The following is a 26,005-nucleotide window of genomic DNA, read 5'->3' as shown; positions in this document are numbered from 1 at the left end:
ATGGGCCTCCATTTTCCAATTGTAAGAGATTAGATCATTGTACTCAATGTACTGTATGCACAGCACATCTATACACTGTCTGTTATATAACCTTTCCACATTTTATCATTTAGAGTCCTTCTTCTTTAAGTGTGATGAATGCATCGCATCTATGCAGTGTGCTCTCTTGAGAGGCATATAATTAATGGCCACTGCACTAAATTGAGGTTAGCAGTTACAGGTACCAAATCCATTTTCTCAGAATTGGGAGAGGTCAAAAGACTCTGGGGTTATTTTTCCATTCCTGATGGAGACAGCTACTCCCTCATTTTCATTTTAAATGGGGTTTGATCTTCCATTCGTGAGAAGAGCCTGACAGAGACAAGGAGTGCTAGATGGGTGATTTACAAGCTATTCAAAGATCCAACACATGCAGTATCTGGCACATAGAATGGGGGGTTATATAACCTAAAGGAAAACAAAACCACCATATGCATTCACTGACAACATACTGTAAGAACACCTAGACATATGTTAAATGTGACACATTAAGCAACATTTTTCAAACATGTCAACAATCTCTATCCTATAATCATTTTTCTTTAAATAACATTTGTGTCCCAAATGATTATTTTCATACTCACAGCACCTCAACTTCTGTATGCTTTAAAACTGCCCTGCGTTCCAAATCGCATACTCTTTCTTTTTCTATTCTACATACTACAGCTGACCACAAAAATAATTTAGTTAGCATGCAGTATGCATACAATTGGGACAGTCTTTTACTTATTTATTTCATCATAACATTGCGATTTGATCTGGCCTCTTGCTTTTATATCAGTCCCATCCCGATTGTTTTCATATGGAGGCTCCGTTGATGTGATGTCACTTCCGCTGTGCACTGGATTGTGGGTCAGAATCGCCCCAATAGCATGCTGATTTCAACATTAAAAATCTCGGCCGGATATAGTAGGCATCCGGGTATATTTAAGCATACTAAATCTGATCCCAAGAATTGGGACATCCTAAATCTTTTTTTCTGCCATACAAATAGCAGAAGTATTGGAACGCAGTGCTGGTTTTGTTAAGTTTTGCTTCAAGAATATAAGCATATTCCACGCTTGCTCTCAAAGGCAGCCTTGTTTAAGGAGAAGAAAATCCTTGTAATGCAACAACAATAACAAGTGTTTCTTGCATTTGCTGTGTACAAAAAGGATGAGCAGATCCTGCACCACTGTTGATGGTCCGCCTCACTTCTAAATTGGCTGTGGGGAAATGTTTAGGCATTGTTTTGATCATGGCTGTCAGGACATCAGGACCGATTGGACGAGCTAAGTGCCTCTAGAAAGCTGGGGTCTGTTTCATCTAAACTTTCTGAGCCCCTCACATAAAGGGAAACTTCAACAAACTAGAGGTTTGCAGAATCGTCTTCGTCTTCTGTGGTTCACTGTTTGTGTACTAGCACAAATCCTCTGAGGATAGAGTTATTTAAACAGACAATAACACTGCCCTCTCAAGCCCTGTTACTCCAGCTTAACTTTCCACTTGTGTCTCCGAACACAACACAGAACAAAGTGGTGATAAACTCTTCAGCTACTCTTTGGATTCATACGTTCACCAAGCAGGGCAATAACCGGCGGGCAAGCTACAAAAGAAGCAGCCAACCGTACCCAGCATGTGATTATGTGTTGGCTCCAGCGTGTGATGGTGGAAAACAAAAACTGGGCTATGTGGGCACTCTTTGTACTAATGTCCACACAATAACGAGGTTGTGCATATTTGGACTGCTTTACCGACAGCAGGTTTATAAAACAGCACCATTTATGCACCCATCATTAGCCCAATATTGGACTAATGGGAAGCCTTTGAAAAAAGTCACATGGTGGAAGAGAATGAGCTCATCATTTACTACAAAGCAGTGGTGGAAAGAATGTTAGCTTCCAGGGCCTGTTTCTGTCCTCTGAAGGGTGCAGATTTATGTTTATGTTTGTGTTGTTTTTTAGTTTGTTTACATAATATGCATAACTAAATATGGACCTCACAGGCAGTCTGCTGTTTTATAACCCATTCTTTTTTCAAACTCTATAAAAGTACAAGAGAAACCCCAAGCAATAAATGCAGCAATAAAAAATCATAAAATGCTGCTGGCGCATGTTATGCGATACTGTACAATATTGCATTAAAATTGTATCACAATGATAGGCTTCCATTTTGAATGCTAATTAACAAACGTTACCATGCTCACATGGTAACCGAAGATCAATATTGGGTCCAGCATCAGTGATCAATGTCGTAGCAGGCACAGAGATAGACCCAAATGCAGAGCCAAGGCAGGTAATGGAACGAGATTACTTAACTGAGACTGGATCACTGGAAACTGGGCAGGTAACCAAGGCAGATAACAAAACAGTAGAACTGCCGCACACAAAGGAATGAAAAATACTTAAATAGACCAGGGAAGACAACAAGACACAGGTGAAACACATTAGGGCTGAGCCAGTTATCAATCAGGAGGGAAAATAATAAAGGGTTCAGGCATTTAATAGGCGAATAGCCCAGGGGTAAAAGGTATTCCGTAGCCTGTTTGTTCGGCTCCCAAGGGACCTGTATCTCCTACCGGAAGGGAGGAGTTGGAAATGGCTGTGGCCGGGGTGGGATGGGTCAGCCATGATGCTCCTTGCCCTATTTAGTCCACGGGAGGTTGCAATGTCCTCCAAGGAGGGCAGGGGGCAGCCAATGATTTTTCCTGCTGTCTTTATAACCCCCTGTAGGGTTTTCCTGTCTTTGGCTGCGCAGTTTGCGTACCACACTGTTATGCCATACCCAAGAACGCTTTCAATGACAGAGTGGTAGAAGGTCTGCAGCAGCTTAGTCTCCACCTGGCATTTTCTCAACAGTCTTAGAAAGTAAAGCCTCTGCTGAGCCTTACCGACCACCACAGCCGTGTTGGTGTGCCAGGTTAGGTCCTTACTGACCTGCACCCCCAGAAACTTAAAGGAGGAGACCCTTTCCACGCCGACCCCGTCTATCTGCAGAGGGGCGAGGTCACCTCTCGTCCTGCTCCAGTCGAACACCATCTCCTTGGTTTTGCTGGTGTTCAGCAGGAGGTTATTAGCTGAACACCAAGCTGTGAGCCTCTGGACTTCCTCCCTGTACGCTGACTCGTCACTGTTGGAGATCAGACCCATCACTGTAGTGTCATCCGCAAATTTGATGATGACATTTGAGTGATGGGCCGGGACGCAGTCATGTGTGTAGAGAGAGTACAGGAAGGGGCTCAGCACACAGCCCTGAGGGGAGCCCGTGCTGAGGGTCAGGGTGGAAGATATTTGTGTTCCCATCCTCACTGTCTGTGGATCAGTTTTATAAGCAAATTGATGCTGGTCAAACCTTTAAGGGATGTAGGACTGAAGATGGTGGAGGACGAGCTTCTCGAAGCACTTCATGACGACAGAAGTTAGTGCCACTGGTCTGTAGTCGTTTAGACTGCCTATGGTGGATTTTTTTTTTAATAAGGTCATATTTCGAGTAAGCCTAAATCACATTAAGATAATGAGGAGTTTTCAATCTTAGCCACACTATTGAGGCAAGTATACACCTTAAGTGCACTAAATATTTCCACTGGATGTTTTGTTGCATTTTCCGGCATTTGTCACACTCTGCAACATACCCTGGTTTATGGCCGTTAAACTAGAGTGTGTAAACATGCAGGATGGCTCCTCAAACGAAGCTGTGTCATTGTTGGCTGACAAAACAATGCAAGATAACGATAATGACATAAAGAGAGAGTGTTTATTTTTCTTGGATGGGATGGAAATCATTACTGGAAAAAACGTGCTGACGTCAGACGCTGGTTTATTCAGAATAAAAACATAATTTTCTCTGTTGAGGAGCTTTTGTTGGAAGGAAGTTTGATTTTTCAAGTCACAGTTGAAATCAGCGGTCATCATCCATTATACTGACAGAAACACAGATGATGTTTTTCTTTCTCATCCATGTACAGTAAATGTATTTCTCTGTGAATAGGGACAAAAGTAGGCCTATGTCTCCAAAATAACATGGATTATGGTTTGCACCACAAAGTGCTGACAGAGCAAGGCGTATACGCACACACCCTTGTGTTTGATCAATTGGCTGTGAATCTTCAGCACACACTTCCCAGAATGCCTGTGTGACCATAGATCTACCAGGCAGCGAAACTTTGTTTAACCGCTCAAGTCCACATTGGTTGGACTAGCCTACACACCATCACCGCAGATTCCTCGTCATCTTTCTGAAAAACAGCCTTTGTTCTTTGGCTTTGGTTTGCCTCATTCTGGGTCAGAATTCACATCGAGTCCCAAGGGAACGCAACCAGGGATTCACTGCGGTGGCTCTCATGTTGAGACAAAACAAAGAAAACTAAAACCAAAAAAACACACAAATGGGGACACTTTGCTTAATCATCTTCGCAATTTCCTGGTTGCGTTGTGAGTGGTTTGGATGCATCACAGCTTGATTAGTAGCCTAATTATTTATTTTTAAGTAAAACATTCCATACCACCTTACAGAAGAAAATGTTTACCAATGTTAACCATGTTTGAAGGGCTCTGTATGAATTTCTATGGGTTATGAAAGACAGAGGAAACAAGGCATAAATGACCTTGTATACATTTAGAGAGTATCATGTTTACCATCTTAGTTTGCTTAATATTAGTTTTGAGCCGTAAAAAAAACACTGTGGTAAGTGAACAAAACTTATGGAAAGCTGGCAGTTCTCTACAGCTGTAAATGCACAGCAGTGCTTTGAGCTAAATCCTAACAGGGTTACAGTGAATCTAGCTCTTAAATAAGTTACATTTTGGGAATGTTTATGTACAGTATTTTGTATTTTTTAGTATTTTTTAGAGCAATCTAATCAGTTCCCATAGGTTGTGGCATCTTGGTCCTCTGATTCTGTTTTTATTTTGTACCACATTATCTTGATGTACGGCTTCAAAGACAATACACAACAGGTATATCATAATTCTGCAGGTTATTCACACACAAGGTGATCCACCATCAGCCTGGTATTTAGTTTGGTCTTCACAATGTGGCAGGTGGCATTTGCAGAGTGCCTGCAAAACATTGCTCGTCTGAAATGCTCCTTAAGGCCCCTTTGTGAACCTATAGAGAAAAGGGGACAACATCACAACAACCAAAGAAGGAGTCAGAGTAGATGTACAAATGATTTATTTACAAGTTCTCAATGCCAGAACACAGGCTCTCAAAACCATGGGGGAGGATAGGAAAGGGAAGGTGCCAAATACTTGAAATAAACAGAAATATACAACACAACATATTCACACCCTTGCCAGGGCTGTAACCATTTAACAATTTAAAAAATGTGTCCACACTACAACACCAAGATCACAAAATATTTTGAGTAAAATTATGTAAGAAGGTATTTGAACCTATCAATTCCAATCACATTCCATACGCTCTTTTCAGATGGATGGCTTCAGTAAAGCCTTTAGCCTCCTTTTGCATCTACAAATCTTGCCACATGTTTATGATGAACAAGCATTCCAGATACAATCAACTCCAGCCACATGTCTACTTAGACTGTTTTCTAAGATGGTGCCTATCATTCTAGTTTTTTCTTAGTTGTTCTGACCCATCTCAACTGGATTGTGTGGGGATTCTTGATTTTTCTATAGGCACTGAATATATCACTCAACACTCAACAAAAGAAGAAACACCAACCTGAGTGCCAATGAATATATTAAGCTAATCATTCAAAGAAGGAATAGCCAAGGTCAACAAGGTCCCAAATTGTGTTAAACGTATCATACATGCTGGGAGGTCCTGTGTAGAGTTTATGAACTTTACTGTAATAAGCTCTCTTCCTTCCATCCAAAACCCCAGTAATGCATTTCCCAACAATCATCTCTGGTGATATTACCGAAAGCAAGTCCAGCTTTAACCATGTCAAATTTCACTTCAGAGCACAGAGCAGGCCTCTCAGTGGTTTGAACTTGAACATTGGCTTAAGAGTGCTACAAGTTACTCAGATTTCATATAATCCCATTTTAAACGCAACACAATGTACTGTAGGTCATACACTCAACAAAAATATAAACGCAACACTTTTGTTTTTGCTCCCATTTTTCATGAGATGGACTTAAAGATCTAAAATTCATTCCAGATACACAATATTACCATTTCTCTCAAACATTGTTCACAAATCTGTCTAAATGTGTGATAGTGAGCACTTCTGCTTTGCTGAGATAATCCATCCCACCTCACAGGTGTGCCACATCAAGATGCTGATCTGACATCATGATTAGTGCACAGGTGTGCCTTAGACTGTCCACAATAAAAGGCCACCCTGAAATGTGCAGTTTTGTCTCACAGCAAAATGCCACAGATGCCACAAGCATTGAGGGAGCGTGCAATTGGCATGCTGACAGCAGGAATGTCAACCAGATCTGTTGCTCGTGCATTGAATGTTCATTTCTCCACCATAAGCCGTCTCCAAAGGCGTTTCAGAGAATATGGCAGTACATCCAACCGGCCTCACAACCGCAGACCACGTGTAACCACACCAGCCCAGGACCTCCACATCCAGCAGGTTCACCTCCAAGATCGTCTGAGACCAGCCACTGAGACAGCTGCTGAAACAATTGGTTTGCATAACCAAACAATTTCTGCACAAACTGTCAGAAATCGTCTCAGGAAAGCTCAACTGCATGCTCGTCGTCCTCATCGGGGTCTTGACCTGACTCCAGCTCGTCGCCGTAACAGACTTGAGTGGGCAACTGCTCACATTCGATGGCGTCTGGCACGTTGGAGAGGTGTTCTCTTCACGGATGAATCTCGGTTTACATTGTTCAGGGCAGATGGCAGACAGCGTGTGTGGCGTCGTGTGGGTGAGCGCTTTGCTGATGTCAATGTTGTGGATCGAGTGGCCCATGGTGGTGGTGGGGTTATGGTATGGGCAGGCATCTGTTATGGACGAAGAACACAGGTGCATTTTATTGATGGCATTTTGAATGCACAGAGATACAGTGATGAGATCCTGAGGCCCATTGTTGTGCCATACATCACCTCACGTTTCAGCAAGATAATGCACGGCCCCATGTTGCAAGGATCTGTACACAATTCTTGGAAGCTGAAAATGTCCCAGTTCTTGCATGGCCAGCATACTCACCGGACATGTCACCCATTGAGCATGTTTGGGATGTGCTTGACCGGCGTATACGACAGCGTGCACCACTTCCCACTAATATCCAGCAACTTCGCACAGCCATTGAAGAGGAGTGGACCAACATTCCACAGGCCACAATTGACAATCTGATAAACTCTATGCGAAGAAGATGTGTTGCACTGCATGAGGCAAATGGTGGTCACACCAGATACTGACTGGTTCTGAGTCCCCAGACCCCCAATAAAGCAAAAAAATGCACATTTCAAGGTGGCCTTTTATTGTGGACAGTCTAAGGCACACCTGTGCACTAATCATGATGTCAGATCAGCATCTTGATGTGGCACACCTGTGAGGTGGGATGGATTATCTCAGCAAAGCAGAAGTGCTCACTATCACACATTTAGACAGATTTGTGAACAATGTTTGAGAGAAATGGTAATATTGTGTATCAGGAATGAATTTTAGATCTTTAAGTCCATCTCATGAAAAATGGGAGCAAAAACAAAAGTGTTGCGTTTATATTTTTGTTGAGTGTAATTTGGAGTGATTGTGAAACACTGCATAATTCAGTGACTGTCATCTGATTTCTGTGTTTCCCTGCGGATCGGCCAAAGTCAACGATTCATGCGAGAATATGTTCATACACTGTGGCCTGAATCTCATAACAAAAATAAGAAGAAGATTTAATGCTGAGGTTACATCCTAAATTAAAAAAAGCTGTAGAAATTCTTGAGAACCATTTTCTTACCAAACTTCTCCCAGACACAGTGCTTTAGCATCCATCCCTTTGAACACCACGTTTTACAGGGTGCAGCTGGTCAATAAAGCTGCGATGTTGCACTCAATATGGTATGGGAGATGCTGAGGGCGCATTTTCTTCTCTAAAGGCCATGTATAATGTGGTGGAGCCTCAGTGAACGGATCACTAAAAACTTCAAGAAGTACTAATTATTTTTAATTTTTAATTTTTTTAAGATATTTTTTTGGCATTTTTGTATGCTTTTATTGACAGAGTAGAGACAGAGTTGAAATGGGGCAGAGAGGGGAGTGACATGCAGAGAACGACCGTGGGCTGGAATCGAACCCGGGTCCGCTGCTGGCCGAGGCCCATGGGGGGGACGCCCTACCAACTGAGCTAAGGGCGCCCCGTACTAATTATTCTTGATAATAAATATTACCATGGTCTTTATGTTTCAGTAAGTAATTGGGGACGTGTTATTATGATCCCTGAACATTCAGCTCATTCCTTGCAATAAGCTTGCCTTGTAATTTCTTTTATACATCATCTAACAACATTTTTAAAGTGGTGGATCAAGTTCATCAGTGCAGCCACATGTTTGTACAAGTTACGAACACAATGTTGGGATGTGCTGTGATCCAGGGTCAGTTGATCTGCACAGGGAAAATAAAATTTATTGGTGATTATGACTTTTTAATGCCAATAACAAACAAACAAAAACTTCACTTAAGTGATGCAGTAGTTGTACAGCCAATACACAATGTTGTGCAAAAACACATTTAAGGACAAGAAAGTTGGACTAACCTTTATCTTCCAGCAGTCTGAGGATTTACAGGGTGAGAACAAATATTTCTCACTGACAATGAGAGTAAAACAGTCATCCAACAAGCCAATTGCAGCTGTTTATCAGCAAGGTGGCCAGGGCCCTTTCTTAGTAGAGCTTAATTTATACTGAACATCTGCCTCTAATAGAACGCGCCAGAGATATGAAGAGTTAATATTGCTCACAAGGTTGCTTGTCTTCTCTGCCATTTTCCATTTTTAAGTGTTTAATAATAACATACAGTACAGTGATCTTATCATCTCGCTGACCTTGTCACAAACTGCTGCTAAGTAACAAATGAGACCTTCATCATGGAGTGGTGAAATGAGAAATGACTATGTCGTGAAATGTTAGCCAAGTCTGTTGAGTTTTTTATTTCCTACTCATGAAACCTTTCCACCGTAAATTAAAGCCCTATTGGCAGATTATTCATGTGGTCCCTGAGTAAAAGTGATCGCTTCAATTTATTGTTCCAACTCACTCGCACTGTTTGCGTGTGTCTGCAGGACACTGAGCCAGGTTATGAACATGGTCAGTGATATTCTTCCAAAGATAACGTATGAATCCTGGGTGGCCCGGTTTTACATTTTATTGAAAACGCATGACCGATGCGTGATCCGATTTTAGCCTGATGCTCTGGTCAAAGGAGATTAATAGGTCAGGATAGAATACTTCACGTATGAATTTGGGAGTTGTTTTAACAACATGTTTGTTACTTTGGATGACAATGAAAACACTCTTGGCTATCTATGGTCCATAAAGTCATAAACTCATGCAGGTGAAAGTAAAATGCTGCATATCCTTGGTATACCTCTCACATACTATTAGCAGAGCATAACTGATGTTAAATAAGACCATGAAACACACAATTGCACCCTTATTCAAAACAATGGTTTGATTATTTTTCTCATCGCCCAAAGCATACTGTATGCAAAATACACCCAATATTAACAAGCTGAACACATCTCAACAATGTACTCCGTAACCTGTACTCACTTGACACATCTTTTACAGAAACAGAAACATGTGTGTTGCATTTGTAAGTCATACTTTATTTTCAATTTTATAACAAACAAAAAAAATAGAACCTTCCCTACACCTGTACAAAAACAAGACAACAAATCAAATGCACACGTTTCAAACTTACTGCATAAAAGATTATTACAAAACAAAAATAAAAGTATTTACAGATCCAGATTACTTTACTTTAATCTTTTGCATTACCCAGTACAAATTCCCATATAGAAAAAGACCCAAATGCTTAGCAGAGCGATAGGACTGAGGTAGAATAAAGAGATAAGGTTGAAATATGATCGAAAGAAAAAGTGTCTTAGACTCTCCTCTTGGCCAGCTATTTGTTACATATTTACAGTATTGATGACACTAACATATACAGTATCAAGGATGAACTACTAATTTGTTATAGTGTATCTAGTGTTTTACTTAAGACAACAACTGGACACCCAAGTCCTGCAGTACAAACTGGATTATACATTTGGTTCAATAGTTTCCGTGAGAGATGCTCAATAACATAATGAATCAGCCGAAACACTTTATAATCCTAAATCAATCAATCAGACAAAATAAATGAGGCATTGCTTTAAGTGAAGTATTCAAATCAGGGCTGTACTAATAGCAACATTGCCTCAATCCAGTACAGTGATGCACTGCATAGAGTGAATTGTTCCTAAGTGCATAAATTGCAGTTTGATGATAAGATTCTTTAACACTATCGATAACATACAGCTATGGTTTAGTCCCTACAAATTAGACTGTCTCGGTACCTGAAACATGTGAAACATTCATCTGTTTTAGGTGGGGGGATGGGGCTAAATTTAGCATTTTCATATATCTTACAAAACCGAGAGACAAGGAAATAAGGAAAGCACAAAGCAATAATAAATATAAAAAAAACAAATAACTGCCTGTTACCTTAAACATATCTGTTGTATGTATTTTTGTTATTTAATACATCCACAATATTGCCGCCATTCTGGGGACCCTTCTGCACCAGTTATAAGATACTTCACAGAGAACTGAGCAACGTAACACCTTCACTAAATCACCTCCACATGTCTGGCGCTGAAGCGACAGCAGCCTCCCTCAGGGAAACATTATCTATCTACAGCAGTGCCTGCTGCCTGCACACACGTCTCTTTACCACACTGCTTCCTCTCTTCCGCCAACAAAACATCCTCGCTCACAATGAGCAATTTTAAGTACAATTTAGACTAAGATTTGGTTTCAAAGTCTAAATCTTCTAGAGCAAAAAAAGGGTGGATTATCCAGGTGAGCAGAAAAGGCAATAAAATAAAATATACATACAAATGTTAATATATGTTACTCCATTTTTAAAACAAACAAAATATCATATATTCTGTACAAAATGATTAAATACAGTGTGATCAGTATACATTCTTGTGTATGAAAACCCAATTGAATTTTGTAAGAAAAACTTCAATGTAAACATAATTCTTTCTGTAAAAAAAAGTCTAACTCAAAAACTTCCAGCACCAGCTGTTCAATGCATCATTATATATATATAAACATTCTGTATTCACAGATGAAGTAAGTATCTCTAAGAAACATCCATTTGTGGTGTTGAAGGCTGAAAAGAAATAAAGGTCTGTCAAGATATTAGACAACAACGTTGTACCTGGTGGCTACTGTTTATGAACTAAGAGGGGAAATTGTCTGTCCGTCTGCCGGGAGGTTTTATTTTCCACTGAAGGCGCCGAGACGGAGACAGATGAACAGCCATGGGTATCCAACCTGTTGGCACTTCCTGCTCTTCAAGAGCAGCTGAGGTGACTCTGTCGGTCTTTGGATTTTTTGAAGCGAAGTCTCAGTCCCTCACAGCAAAGACTCGGAAAGAGCCTCCCTCGGTGTTGCTCTTGCTGTAAACGACAAAGAAAACCTGTTAAATGTGCTTTTCTAATTTGGTAAGAATGTGTAATTTTTGACAGTTTGAAATGTGGCTTTTCAAGTATTGCCCAAGTCCTCCCAACAACGAAATACAATAAAAAGTACATAATCATGGTTTTCACAACATCTTTGTAAGAGAAAAAGAAAAAATCCACCATACTGTGTGGCAGTATAACGCATTGTTGGCGTATTTTTCAGTCTGGGACAGTTTTCCAGTCACCACATGTGTTAGACTTGATGATGTTGTAAGTAGTTCATTAGTGGAAAGACCTTGACCCTCTGCCATGATCAATAATCGTGATAGGCCTATGCGATTGGTATCAGATCACAGATAATTGTCCGTGAATGAAAGCACCGAGTGAGTAGCTGACAGCATTTCCATCCTCGAGTAATCAGATAGGCTGTGATTACTTCCCCAGCAGCAGAGTCCAGTCCAAACTGCCCAACCCTGCCATGGTGTTGGCATATGGCAAGGACTCCCTCTCTCTCTGTCTCCCTCTCTTTGCCATTTATTGACCTCCTATCCCAATGCCCTGAGTAGGGCCTTCGATGTTCTGCATTAGATTTCATGGTAGTTAGACTTGGATTATTATGGCCACTCAGCACTTTGCACGCTCAATTGAAATGCCTGGGTAAAGTAAGCAAAGAGCCCATGTGTGGCCCATCCACACACCAAACCACACCATTACTCTCACAACCCCACATGCCAGCAGAACTGGCCACAACGGTTGCCTTGCATGAGCGTAGTCCAGTGGAGCCGGCCACAGACATGAGAGTGATGTGAGAAACATGGCGTGCACGCATGGGAACCCACTACATGCAGTATTACACGAGACATAAATCAAGGTTGGGTTTACTAAATTAACCGACCTTTTTTGTCTTTTTTTATATTCATTGTCTTTTTTACTACAAGCTTCATTTCAATTTTATGTCAAGGTTTTCTGCTTACCACACAGTCATTGGTTAAATATTGAAGCCTGAGCTGAGCAAAGTACTGAAGATAAATATTATTCTGTATCCACAAATTATATTCTACATCTATACACAGATACAATTATTTTTCTTATGTACTGTAATTCGATTTTATGTTAAAGAGCATATTTTTCTTAGACTCAACCTATGTGCATAAATATACTTAAACTTTTCTTTTGCACTTTACAATAGATTGAACCATTTTAAAGGGAGATTCATCTTCACTCGGTTATAAACCTTTCTGATTTGATGTTCTCATGTGAAATCTATTGAGCAACTTGAATAGGATTGTTATTGTGACCACAACAAATGGAGTTGTACCTCTCAGACTGAATGCCATTTTTCAGGACTCCAGAATAGCTCTTTCTCTTGTCCAGTGGCAGAACATCCACCAAACCGCCCTCTGGTCTGATTACTCCTGCATGGATTGCTGCTTTACAAATACTGGATCTCTGTGAAGAGAAAATGTGGCAGAAAAGAGACATTTTTTAATGAGAAAGTAAACAGCTTCCCCGCCCCCAATACATGAATATATTTTTAATTCCTTTTTTATCTAACAGTTAAAAAAAATACTGCATTTATTCACTGACACACATGCAAAAATTTGTTTCACGGTCAGGGCCGGCAGCAAAACTGACCGGAATGTCTTATCAACAGTCTGGAGCAGAATAGGTCATTTCTAGTCCAAACACAGATCACACTGTCCATACATAAACCCCTCCAACATTCCTGACCAGATGGTTTATGTCTCATGTTTGACCAACATCCAGTCTCCACACCACTGTAGAAGAACATTTGTACGCCTGAGATTGCAAAGCATTCTTGGGCATGTTTGCTATGAGCCCATTTCGTGACTGTTGTAAGACATTAAAGTGTAGGATCCCTGGGGAACTGTGACTTATGTCCAGCCTGTTTCCAGTAAGATGTCACTGAAGTTCGGTTTTTACACCACATCTGCGTCATGTAAGTATGCCAAATCAGTAACTCCAAAATGATTTACGAGTGTGACGTGAATACATATGAACTGTACCACTGATAAGTTAAGTCTCTAGCGTGCTTTTGCTATGACTAATCTGCCCTGAACATGATTTGGGTGACTTTGGTGTGATGACGTTAACCAGTCTTCGTGAAACCATTACTTCCTCTGTCTCTTTCCCCCCGAGACACAGGCACTTAAGTCTAAGATAACACTTGAATAAGCCTGTGAGTGGTCAGGGCTCATGGAGGGTAAAGACATCCCTGCAAGTCTCTGGCTTACGTCCCCATTACTCCCATTCTCCGGGCCATATTCCTACTGTGATTCAATGGTTTTCCATAGTTACCCTGCATCACAAGGCCTTGCAAAGTATACCTAGCTATGCAGAAGATCCACACATCTTCTCCTTTCCATCTGAACTAATGGCACATGCATAAATGAATTAAAATAACTTAAAATAAATAAACAAAAATAACAACAACTATATGACCTTTACCAACTGGTAAAAAAAAAATGTGCGTTGCTTACTTCTGCATAGATGCTGTTTCCAATTACAGGTGACCAATAAGACGGCTGAGCCTTGCAGTCGGCTGGACAAAAGATTCTGTGAAACAAACCGGACTTTAGTAAGAATCTACAGCACCATATAAGGGTCATGTTGATTGAAATATGTTTTCATTTTGAGGATGAGTAACACTTTATTTCAATATTGCCTATTTAGCAACAAAAACAAGTATTAGGGTTGTAAGATGACATAAGGATATTTTAAAGTGTTTATCACTGTACAGTTTTTCTCAACAATTATAACATTTTCTATGAAGACATATTTTGGATGTCAAAAGGCACCTTGGACAGTATGAGGAGGGCTTTTTGAAAGAGCAGATTTCAGCCACCGTGGTGTAGCAGTCAACAGTCATCTCTGTCACAGAGAGAGAGAGAGAGAGGACAAGAAGATTTAATATATCTAACAGTTGTTGGTTGACTGTGAGAATCTGCAGTCCTGACTCTAAGCTCCTCTTAAAACAGTGCTTCACGTACCTTCCACTTTGGCCACAACAAAGGCATTGCTGGGTTTGTATTTACTGCAAAAGACATCAGGAAAAAGAAAATATGAATCACACAGCAGAAGCAGGGACGTGTGTTTCCAAAATGCTGCATCAGCTAATTTAAACCCACTTAGGAAAATGAGTGCAAATACCTACCTAAAGGACTCAACGCCATTTTTTGTGGCTCGGACAAAGAATGGAAGCTTGTCCCGTCGCGTGGTGTCCACCAACCCTCCATTGTTGTCAATGACACCAAAATGGATAGCAGCTCGGCAAATACTCGATTGCTGAAAAAGTAGAAAGACACTTATAGATATGCATTGACTGTATGATTTGCTTCGTGATGCGAGATGTTTGTTTCAAGGTGGACTGACTTACCACATCGTAAAAGACAGTCCCCCACACTTTGGCTTTCTTGTTCAGACAATTAGCAGGACAATTATATCTGCAGAGTCAAGAGTTGGAGACAAGAGTGAGTTGATACTGGAGAGGAAGTGCATGGCACATGAGAAAGAACGAGACATAAGGAATCCAGAAAAAAATCTGACCTGTTGCAGGTTGCGCCTCTACACTTATCTCGCAGTCTAGTCTCACACTTAATGCTCTGGGCTGCAAGAACAAGTCAATATATCATTAAAGATTATGATGATCTTTAAGCTTTAAGGTAATCTTTGATGATTCCTTTAGCTACCGAGATATGTGCTGCTTGGGGCCTTTGAAGATGGCGCCCTGGGTGTGGCGGGTTTGGACACGGGTCTCTTGGGGGCAGACGGTTTGGGTTTAGGTGCGGGTTTGGCGGTCGTACGAGGAGGCAGAACCTGAGGCCTCTCCACCTCGTTCATGTCCTCCGTCTCTGAGCGCTGAGAGTCTTCAGATGGGAACAACAGACAGGGTTCAGGTTGGTCACATGATACATGTTAACATATTTGAATGAGAGCCATGTGGGCCATTGCTCACCTTTGTAGCACAGGTTATTCCGGCATCCTCCTCCATAGCTCGGAGGGCACTGGGAACAAGGGCGGCCATGCTGGTATGGAGCCTCACCAATCCAGTTTCCCCTGCACACAATTGAACAGTGGGCAGCTTAACTAAGGTGGAAAGTCATCATCAGTCGAGCGCCACTGGGCTTGTGGCTTTGCAATTAATATAGCACGCTTTGTCCAATGGTCGACACTCCTAAAAGTCATTAGCTCCACAAACTAAATAAACACCTTTCGTTGTCTCTCAGGCAATTACATCCTGTGGGCAGGTCTGGAAAACAAGCGACTGCACTGCTCGTATTTTCCTTTCCTTGTGCTTCATTATTATGTTTCTATTCTTACTTTTTGGAGGAATTTGAATGGCTCCAACATGTCGTACCTACTTCTCGGGCAACCAGAGTCACATATCAGCACGACTGCTATACAAGTAACACACTGTAGCATGCGTCAGCATTGTCAAGGTGTACAAATATTAACAGTGAAAGAGTCAAAAGAGAGGAGGTGTTGATGAAGAGTGAAACATGGAGGAATGTTGATCTTACTTTGGGGAATAGTTGCACACAAGGTAAATGGAGTTCTCCCATATTTCTCCCCACACGTCCATCCTCGGGCACGTGTGCACAGCACAGCCCACTCGGCTAGTGGTTGCCCAGACCAGCTGTAAAGAGGGAAGGGAAAGAATGGTGCGAGTTAGTACAAACAATACATAGCAGCGTCAACTATAAAGCTTTTAGCCTGGAACTTCTGCCTCACTTTTCAGATAGATTGGCAGTTGACGATTAAAAGGGCCACTGGGACTTCCAAGAGTCCCAGGTCTGTTATTCATGCGTGAACCCAGTTCAGCGACTGTGACACAGTCATGAACATTTTCATCATCAAGTAAGAAGTGGAAAAAAGCGTTTTAATATCTTAACTCTGAAGAAACAGAAGTCAGCATAGGTCAAAAGCTGTCCAAGTTAAAATAAAACGCCTTATTAAACTGAAAGCTGCTGTGGATGAATGATGTGCCACTTGACGGCAAATACAACACAGCATGTTCCATAACTCCTCCTCACTTTCCTCCCCAAACTCTGAAACATGTGCGCTCTCCCTCCTCAGGAATGTCGTTTTTCCCGGTACAGTTCAAGGCCACTGGAAGCAGTGAGTCAGCACGCAGACCGATGCGTGCTGAGTACCGGTGGTTCACTTCAACAAACTCTAGAAGTCCATAGGGTCTGACGTGGCATTTCTCTGTACAGGTAGTTATGGAGTTTGACTTCAGGTACCTCAGCACCACCAGTAAATAATAGACACAGACAAGGGGATGATGCTCAGATCTGGCACCGTCCCCTCTCTGCAGCATCCTCAAAGGAATCCAGGTCAGGCAGTGAGGGGTGTCTGGTGCGTCTGGAAATGACTACCAGATGGCAATGATCAGGTTTCAGGGTGAAGGAATAGGGAGAAGTCTACTCTGGACGTTTCTGTAAAGCTTGTCCCAGTAGCTACAAAGTAAAGTCTGGGTGAAAAAGAGGAGGCTGGTGTGGTGCACCCATTTCTGTTTTCATTGCAATGGGGTTTTTTTCATTTTCACATCCACATTGTTCACCTGCACATCTTATTTTTTTATGTATCCTTCATCCCCGTTTTCACTGTCGGCTAGTTACTATATCCATGCCTGTCACTGAACTCCTAAAAACTCTGCCCATAAATACTGTGAAATACCATACATAGGGTGTACACCACATGTTGTATTCTGATACTGCCCTGCAACACATGCCAAGAGATAGCCTATACGTTCCATATTGCAGATGAAAGAAGGCACCTGGCCTGAAACAAAACATATTTCATCAGAAAAATAGCAGAAATGACAGAAGCCCATACAGTAGTTCAAAATAAAGTTTAAAACTATAATTCAACCTAAAAGGACCCTTGCCAAACAGGGTGACAAACCTTCAGATACTTGCAAAAACTAATCACCTGGGGAGTAAGCTTATAACTCGATATTTTGTTGCGCCCGCCAATTTAGCATTGTACTGATATATTGTTGGATTCATGATGGACGGTGAAGCAGTAGTGTTTTTTATTACTTAGATTCCTCATCCTTGTCAGAACATGGCACCTACATTACCAAAAATGCATCTCAACCGCAGTTTATGTCAGAGATTCATGTGTACTACTGTATGCTAGTAGCAGCTAACTTAGCCTCAAGCTGCTAGCTTCAAACAAGGATAAGGCATGAGCGACAGAGGTCTGGTGAGCTCACTTCTTTCTTACTCCATACCCTCAGATTTCTTTTATTTTTCAAACTTGTAGTCTACTGCCCAAACCTATGCTGACTCTAGGGACATCACTTCAGGCAAATGATATATGACTAAATGCTACTCCCTATGCAGCTGCAAAAAGCTTTATACCACTTTTTGCACATTTTTTGTGCATTTTTAACAGGCATTAATGTGAAAAAATGTGTGGTGGTACCTATGGCTGTTTTTACTTTGAACTCCTTCACCATAACTTCCCTTGTCTACTATTATTATTAATTATTATTCATCTTACCTGGGTGTAATGGGTGCACATGGGCCCAGAGCAGCGGTCTGGACAATGGGGGTTACACTCCTGGGGATAGGGATAGGTGTAGTCTTTCACCTCATCGTACCAGGACTGGACATGGAAGGCAGGAGAGCGGTATCTTTTGGACACACACACACACACACACACACACACACACACACACACACACACACACACACACACACACACACACACACACACACACACACACACACACACACACACACACACACACACACACACACACACACACACACACACACACACACACACACACACACACACACACACACACACACACACACACACACACACACACACACACACACACACACACACACACACACACACACACACACACACACACACACACACACACACACACACACACACACACACACACACACACACACACACAAACAGTAGGCTCAGTCACAGGCCATCCAGGTACCAGGGGCAAAAGGGAAATATCTGAGGGAGCTGCCAGGTGCTTTGGCCAGACTTGAGAAACCCTGCATGCACCTCCCTGCTCCTTCTCCTCCCTCAGATGATGAGTCTGAATTTGATCTGGCACACTGAACAGCAGTCTGTTCCCCTCCATAACAGGGCTAATCAAATCCGGTTGAAAAAAAAGAAAGAAAAAAAATCAAAGCAAATCTAAACATGGCTTTGCAGCATAACAAATCAGTTCTTCTAGCTCTAACTATAAACATCTCTTTTTACGGTATTGAAAAAGTGCTGAGCTTATAAATGGAGAGTAGAGGGGGAGTGGAAAAAGAGGAATCAACATCGAGGTTTGCTGGCACAGGAAGAAAAAAGAAGGGAACAAGGAGAAGAGAAAAGGGGCTGTGAGAATGAGAGCAGATTCCTGGAAGGGCACCTGCTGTGATAGCCATACACAGAGAACTACTGTGTCTGGTGCATACTCAGCACCAAAAAAAAAAACTTCCACACAAACATAAACCCTGACACCTTAATGAGACTGTCTAGCACTACACATGATTGTGCTTCAAAAATAATGGACCAAGATGTGCATTTCGTGCAGTAAGCCGACACCACTTCCCATCGCAACATTGACAGGTCAGAAAATACTTATGGTAAAAAAAGATGAAGTACATTTCAAATTTCGGATGATTGTGCTACGTATGCCTGGTGGTCACTGGTAATCAAAGCTCAACACTTTTTTTCTTTTTTTGGTATTGACAAAAGTAGGTCCCTGCGTTCCAAATAGCATACTCTTTCTTTTTTCTATTCTACATACTACAATTTACCATACAAATAATCTAGTTAGCATACAGTAGGCTGCAAGCATACAATTGAGACATACTTTTACTTATTTATTTCCTCATAACATTGCGCCTTTATCTTGCCTCTTGCTTTTATATCTGTCGCATCCCCGGTTGTTTTCAAACAGAGGCTCCGCCGATCTAACGTCACTTCCGTTTGTCGTTCAGAATCACCCAAATAGCATGCTGTTTTCAACACTTAAAATCTTTGCCGGATGTTGTAGACATCTGGATATTTTTAAGCATACTAAATCTGACCACAAGAATTGGGACATCCTAAATCTTTTTTCTACCACCATACTAAATAGTATAAAGTATGGGTATTGGAATGCATTTAGTATCTGAAAACTCTCAAGTACCAAAAGCTGGCACCCAATGCAGAGTCAAATTTGTAGTGAAGATTTAAGATGTTTCCATTATAGAATCAGGTATAAGCACCAATATTTCTTTTGACATTTTTACATGATAAATAAAAGAGACTTTTGCATAACATCGCTCAACGACTATTGGTGTTATTAAATCTCACCTTCCCCAGTGAACAGCCAGGTTTTGTCCAATAGACATGAGAAGGTCATGAGGTCCATGGTCCCACGTGCACTGCTCCGCCCAATGGGTGGCTGACCGCTCCAACTCATCATCCCAAACCTGCACACGGGAAACACAGGGAATTCACTTAATTTAAACACTAATGGGGAAGACATGGCATCATTCACCCGATGCACCTGCTAATATTTAAAGTGTCATAATTCACATCTTGTTCTGACTCAGGAGAAACCGAAACCGCAACCTGTTCAAGGCCTCTTCTACTGCACTTCCTACCTTCCTCCCTTCCTCCCTTCCTCCCTCCCTTCCTTTCTAATGAGCTGAAACTGAGCTGGATACAAGCACAACATTAACCTTAGACGCTGACATTTGAGCGGAGCAGTTGGCGCCTGGCCCTTGTCCACTACAAATCTCCTGCAATCACAGCTGAATTAACCACATTTCCTGAGTGGGGCTTTCTTTACAGCTGTGGAGAGCAGCGTGGAAAGCGGAGAAGACACCTGACTCCCACCGTGGAGGGGGCGCCACGAAAGGGAGGGAAGACTGCATACAGCATGGCCCCTCAAAGCACATCTCCTCAGTAAATTTCCAGCCTTTTGGTGGTCACTAAAACATGCACACAGACACCACTGTAACCCCAAACACCCATGCAGGAACACACACACACACACACACACACACACACACACACACACACACACACACACACACACACACACACACACACACACACACACACACACACACACACACACACACACACACACACACACACACACACACACACACACACACACACACACACACACACACACACACACACACACACACACACACACACACACACACACACACACACACAGTGCCTGTTCGCTGGAATTTGAGAGAGCACTGGGCAGAGTAGACCTTCAGACACTTTCCTATACCCGGCCATAACCGCACTCCAGAGACACGCAGGCCACCACTGCTTCATCTCAACTTTATGGACCTCGTGGTTTTCAATAACTTTCTATGTGTCTAAACAATAATTCCTCTCCTCTTCTACCCATTGAAGTGCCACGTTGTAACATCATTTCCCCCTTCTCTAGCCTTGTTCTCTCTTTGTCCTCCATTGACCCGAGCCCCCCTCTTTCTCTCCTGTCTTTTCCCGCGCTGCCTGAGCCTGTTTGCAGGTAGGACACAGTCAGCATTATTATCCCTCTCGTAAAAAGAGCAGCACAGCAGGTTGGCAATGGCTCACCATCATTACTACATGTTTCCAGCAGAGAAAAAAGGTTGTTTTTATTGCAGCAACACCCTTCTTTTTAGACAGAATAAAACCTTAATCGCCGGCATCAATTCAGGCTTTGGTGTTGCTGACACATTCAAATTAAGTTCTTTGTGAGGCGAAGCCAGAGATTAAAAATGTATAACTTTTCATTTTCTTTGTTGATTAAGAATAATAGCTTACATGTCAGCAAAACGGCAATTGAAAATGGACATTTTCCTACAAAGATGGACACCAGTTACATTGTATCTGACACACAGGCCATCAGGTGCTATTGAAAAAGAATGCCCTCTGTCAAGGAATGTTGTATGTTGGATGCTCAATGTTAATGATATTGAAAATGTAATAGTTCAAAAAGGGTAACACTTTATAATTAGGGTACATTAATTAACAATTAGTTAATGCTTAATAAGCATAAACTAAGCATTAACTAACCATTATGCTTAGTTAATGCTTAACTTAGCATTAGTTAATAAAGCATATGCCCGTAGTTAATGCTTAACCAAGCATTAGTTAACATTAACTAGGCAGTTAGTTAATGCTGCCATTAATAGCATTAATAACTAAGCATCAACTAACAGTTAATTAATTTACTCTTATTGTAAAGTGTTACCAAAAAAAGAATAATAATAGCTTCAAAACGAATAAGGTCTGTGGGGTAATGGGACATGTCTCACCATGTTCTCCATGTTTGAGGCGGTGGGATAGACGCCGCCCCTCAGCTTGTTGTGCAGCTGCAGGATCTCCTCTCGGTCGGACCAGCGGATGGCTCGCCGGGTCCTAGTGCCCGCTGCGTTGCCGGTGGCGTTCCGGTCGGCTTCCTCGTAGCGGCTCAGCAGATGCCTGAGTTCCTCTGAGTCGGGCAGGAAGAGGGAGGCTGAGTCCCTGACGCACAGCAGCAGCAGGAGGGAGGGGACAAGGAGCCAGGGCACGGGGGCGCAGGTCATTCTGACACTTGGGGCGGTCAGGGTTTGGACTTTCAGACAACAGTGGACAACAGATCTTCGCGTGAATGCCACTCCAGACACAACCTGCAGTTAGGAAACATTTAATGAGTCTTTCCCAACTGTGCGAGGAAACAAAGCACAGCCACATGTTGCAAAATATGGGGCAAAAAACTAACACAACTTCCTATTTAAGTAGAAATACTTAGCCAGCAACTAACAACGACTAGTTCCCATCGGTATCTGCTACCTGTCTCTCAGTTGAGGGCTATCATCTAATATTGACATTAAATTGCATGATTCTTTATGCTTTCCCTGGAAACATTACATATTATGTTATGTGATAACTGATACTGTCGCAGTGTCTCTTGTGATGTGTGATTTCGCAGCCGAGTTAAGGGTGTAAGGGCAGGGTGTCATATTGTATCATATTGTATGAAATGTAAAGCCCACTGAGACAAATGTATTTGTGATTTTGGGTTATACAAATAAAACTGATTTGATTTGATTTGATTTGATGCTGAGGCATAGTAAACTGACTCCCGCAACTCTGGACTTTTTACTGCTCTGCTTTCTGTCAGTTTAGCCTCTTGCCAGGTCCTGGCTTTGGCTTGAGGACTGATAATAGTTCATCAAGTGCACTAATAGAATATGATGCAATCAAACACAGCTGCCCTGCAATAAGTTATTTCCTTTGAGCAGCGCCTATCCTCTACACTGATGTGTTAACTAGTGTTTGGTCATTTATTGAAGATGTATGGAGGGTGTTGTAATGGAGAGCATTATGCTGAAAAGTGTTTTTAATAAATTGTCTGCCTTATGTATGTAAATGGGGTGGACAAAACATAGAAAACCCAGCAACTACAATAGCTTATTGAAACAAACGCAGATCATAACAATCTTGCAGAGCTGGTTTACTCTAGTCTAGTGCATTAGATTGTACAGGTTTTTCATAATTGACTAGTGACCCAAAAAACAAAACAAGCTTTTTTGAAAGGTCGTTGTTTACTTAAACTTGGATGGATGTTTCGATGCATCATACATTTATGTATTTTGCGATATATGGTGCTTTACAGAAACTGGTAAAATCCTGACTCTGTTACTATCTTGTGCAGCAGATTGTGACACCGTATTGTAGCATTATCTTTCTGTGTTCGACCCCCCCATTTCTCTTAATATGTCATTTGACTTATTTTGAAAAGCTTCAGATATTGTTCCATATAGGCACAAAATAACATGAACTACTACCAACCAGTTAGCTTCTATGTCCATAAATGTGGTCAAAGACCTTTAAGGAGCCTTTCAACCCAGTTATAATATGGCTGTTATAATACCTGTCATAAAGAGCAATTTAAGCTTCATCAGTAAATATATCGCTGACCTTGTTTTGGACCATATTGAATACAGTCTACTGTGAGATACTATCTACATCTACTCGTCTCCTGACTCCCTACTGATTATTTTCTAACCAAACTGAGCAGCAGGGTGGGACACTGAAGCAGCAGACCTGAGTTCAGGTTGAAAAGCTTTTCAGCCCGCCAAACCGTCTTTTGGGCAAAACACTGAATTCCTGATGCAGGATTAGGAGTTGGACCAAATTTCACAGTCACACTAACTCTTACAAAGAGAGAAGAGCGCTCAGCCAGTGTGATCAGACAAGGGAGTAAAAATAAACCAAGCTCTCTAGCTTTTATCCTTGAATCCCTTCACCTCTTTTTCCTGACTGAAAAAGGCGGCTTGAGGTCTGGCACGGGGCTCTGTGTCAACATGCTGTGCCAGCTCTGGGCACTGCGAGCAGCTCAGGCAGCACCACACCCTTCTTCACCTCTCCCTGCTGTGCCCCCTTTTCACACTGAACCTCTACCAGCTCCTCTGTCCAGGCCCTTCTCATGGCTCTCGTGAATGTTATACCAGAGTGACAGACAGAGCAGAAGACTCGGGCACACACACACGTACATGATATGGGAACTCTCTCTGCAACTGGTGGGCTCGTGTCTGATCTTAAGAGGGACTGACCTCCACTCCACCTCACCACGAGGTTGAATGTAAACACAAACCATGTCACTATAATATACAATGTCTTGGCTTATTTACACTTTTTATGCCCGGGAGCCATTTAAATTGACTTTATTTCTTTTTTTGCCTGTAAATCTGTTTTGTTTTTTAATTTAAAAAATCTAATGATGAATTATGTCTTCCATTGAAAATTTAGCATTACATTATAAAGTACTTTTTCTACTTTGCTCATAAACTTAGTGCCTGTATATAGTATTTTCCATCATGGTAGCTACTGCTCTGCTCCCATTGACATTACCAGAGGCTGCTGACTCACAATGAATGGCTGTGTCTTGCCAACAGCCTCTTTTAGTGCATGGTGTGCAACCCACAATTGAGTTCTTAGTGTCATAATTAATAACTGTCGCTCTGAGTAGACTAAAACAGCTGGAAAACAAAAATATATAGCCTAACTTATGTTATGAAGAGGGGTTTAGCTTCATGCCATGCATGATAAAATATATGTCGTCTGCTATACCACAACTGACAACATGCATAGCTACTAGACAATATAAGGTGCAATGAAATATGTGTAAAGTCCCATCTTGCTCACCTCTAGAAGTCTCAGTTATTATCCTGGTGCTTGAAAGTTTCGGAGCGGTATCCACCGCGCGCTGAAGAGTTGTATTATTCCCTTGTGAGACTGGACCAAGTTGCTGCTGCGTTGGCCGCGTTCCTGAAGCACATAGGAGCTGTGTTACTCCTGATCAGCTCAGAGCGCCTTATATAGAGAAGGAGACCCCTCAGGACCGGAGGAAAAAATTACTGTCTCTGCTCAACTCCCCCCCCCCCCCCCCCCCCCCCCTCCCCTCCTCCTCCTCCTCCTCCTCCTCCTCACCCACTCTCGCAGCCTCCCTGAATGTTCTTGGCACAGTGCGCGCCGAGTGCGCATGCTGCTGACGAGCGGTCTGATGTCACGAAGAAAAACTACAAATATATTGTAAATCATGTCTTGCAGTGAGACGTCTATCTCAATGAATCACGCTTTTGTGACGGTTATAACCCAGATATGGATCTTCTTAGCGACCACCTACAGGCACGCAAAACATTACAAACATTACAGCGAACTGAACAGGGGGCAGCAGTAGCCTACCCTGTTTGGCAGCTGTCCCCTGTTATCCCATCAGCAATGATTGATAAGGTCACACAAGTGACATCATGTATGCGTGGGAAAATGGTGCCTTAGGCCTATTTGAAAGTGATACAAAAAAGTAGTTTTACAACTAAAAAGATCCATCAAGCAACCACAAAGAGTCCTGTCACAATCTGACAACATTTGGCTAACTGCTTTTTGAGGTGATAAAAACTATCCACTTGTTTGTTTTCATTCATGGATTTTGCTGTAGTTGCATTTCCTCACCACTAATTGCATAGTATTCAATATCACTCACAGGACAATAAATCCTACAGGTCTGCTTCAGCCTCCCAAACAAACCGCTTGTTCCAGGACTATTAGCACAGCCCGCTGACTAGTCTTCAAAGGTTCTGCATGCCACTGTCCCATAACTAACCAGAGGGGTCAGAGGTTGAACAAGGTAGGCTACTTTATGGAAACACAATAATGCAGCTGCACAACAAGGAAACCACATCCTGATGATTAGATAGTAATTGATATGTATAGCAGCAACCAACTAGCAACTATTACATCTCAATTAAAAACCCATCCAGATGTAGGAATTAAGAATGAAAGGTTAGAGAATAAAAATATATGTTTTAAAGTGCTGCACTTAGATGAGCACTGATGTGGCATCTCAT

At 41.9% G+C, this 26,005-nt stretch overlaps 1 protein-coding gene across 1 annotated transcript; it reads right to left on the bottom strand.

Annotated features, from left to right (window-relative positions):
• Positions 1-9,746: 9,746 nt before the first annotated feature.
• Positions 9,747-24,937, bottom strand: crispld2 (cysteine-rich secretory protein LCCL domain containing 2). Its single transcript, XM_080034335.1, has 15 exons — positions 24,804-24,937; positions 21,929-22,282; positions 19,968-20,086; positions 18,141-18,273; positions 16,151-16,266; positions 15,586-15,686; positions 15,320-15,496; positions 15,177-15,237; positions 15,007-15,073; positions 14,785-14,915; positions 14,621-14,664; positions 14,429-14,501; positions 14,111-14,186; positions 12,928-13,058; positions 9,747-11,606 (listed from the first exon to the last, which is right to left on the bottom strand). The coding sequence occupies exons 2-15, from the start codon at positions 22,196-22,198 to the stop codon at positions 11,555-11,557; spliced, it is 1,551 nt and encodes a 516-aa protein (XP_079890461.1). The 5' UTR covers positions 22,199-22,282; positions 24,804-24,937; the 3' UTR covers positions 9,747-11,554.
• Between the last annotated feature and the right edge of the window lie 1,068 nt (positions 24,938-26,005).

Source organism: Ammodytes marinus (assembly GCF_949987685.1).
Source record: "Ammodytes marinus genome assembly, chromosome: 1".
NCBI lineage: Eukaryota > Metazoa > Chordata > Actinopteri > Uranoscopiformes > Ammodytidae > Ammodytes > Ammodytes marinus.
Note: the sequence above shows the minus strand (reverse complement) of the source record. Positions and strands in the feature narration are given on the sequence as shown.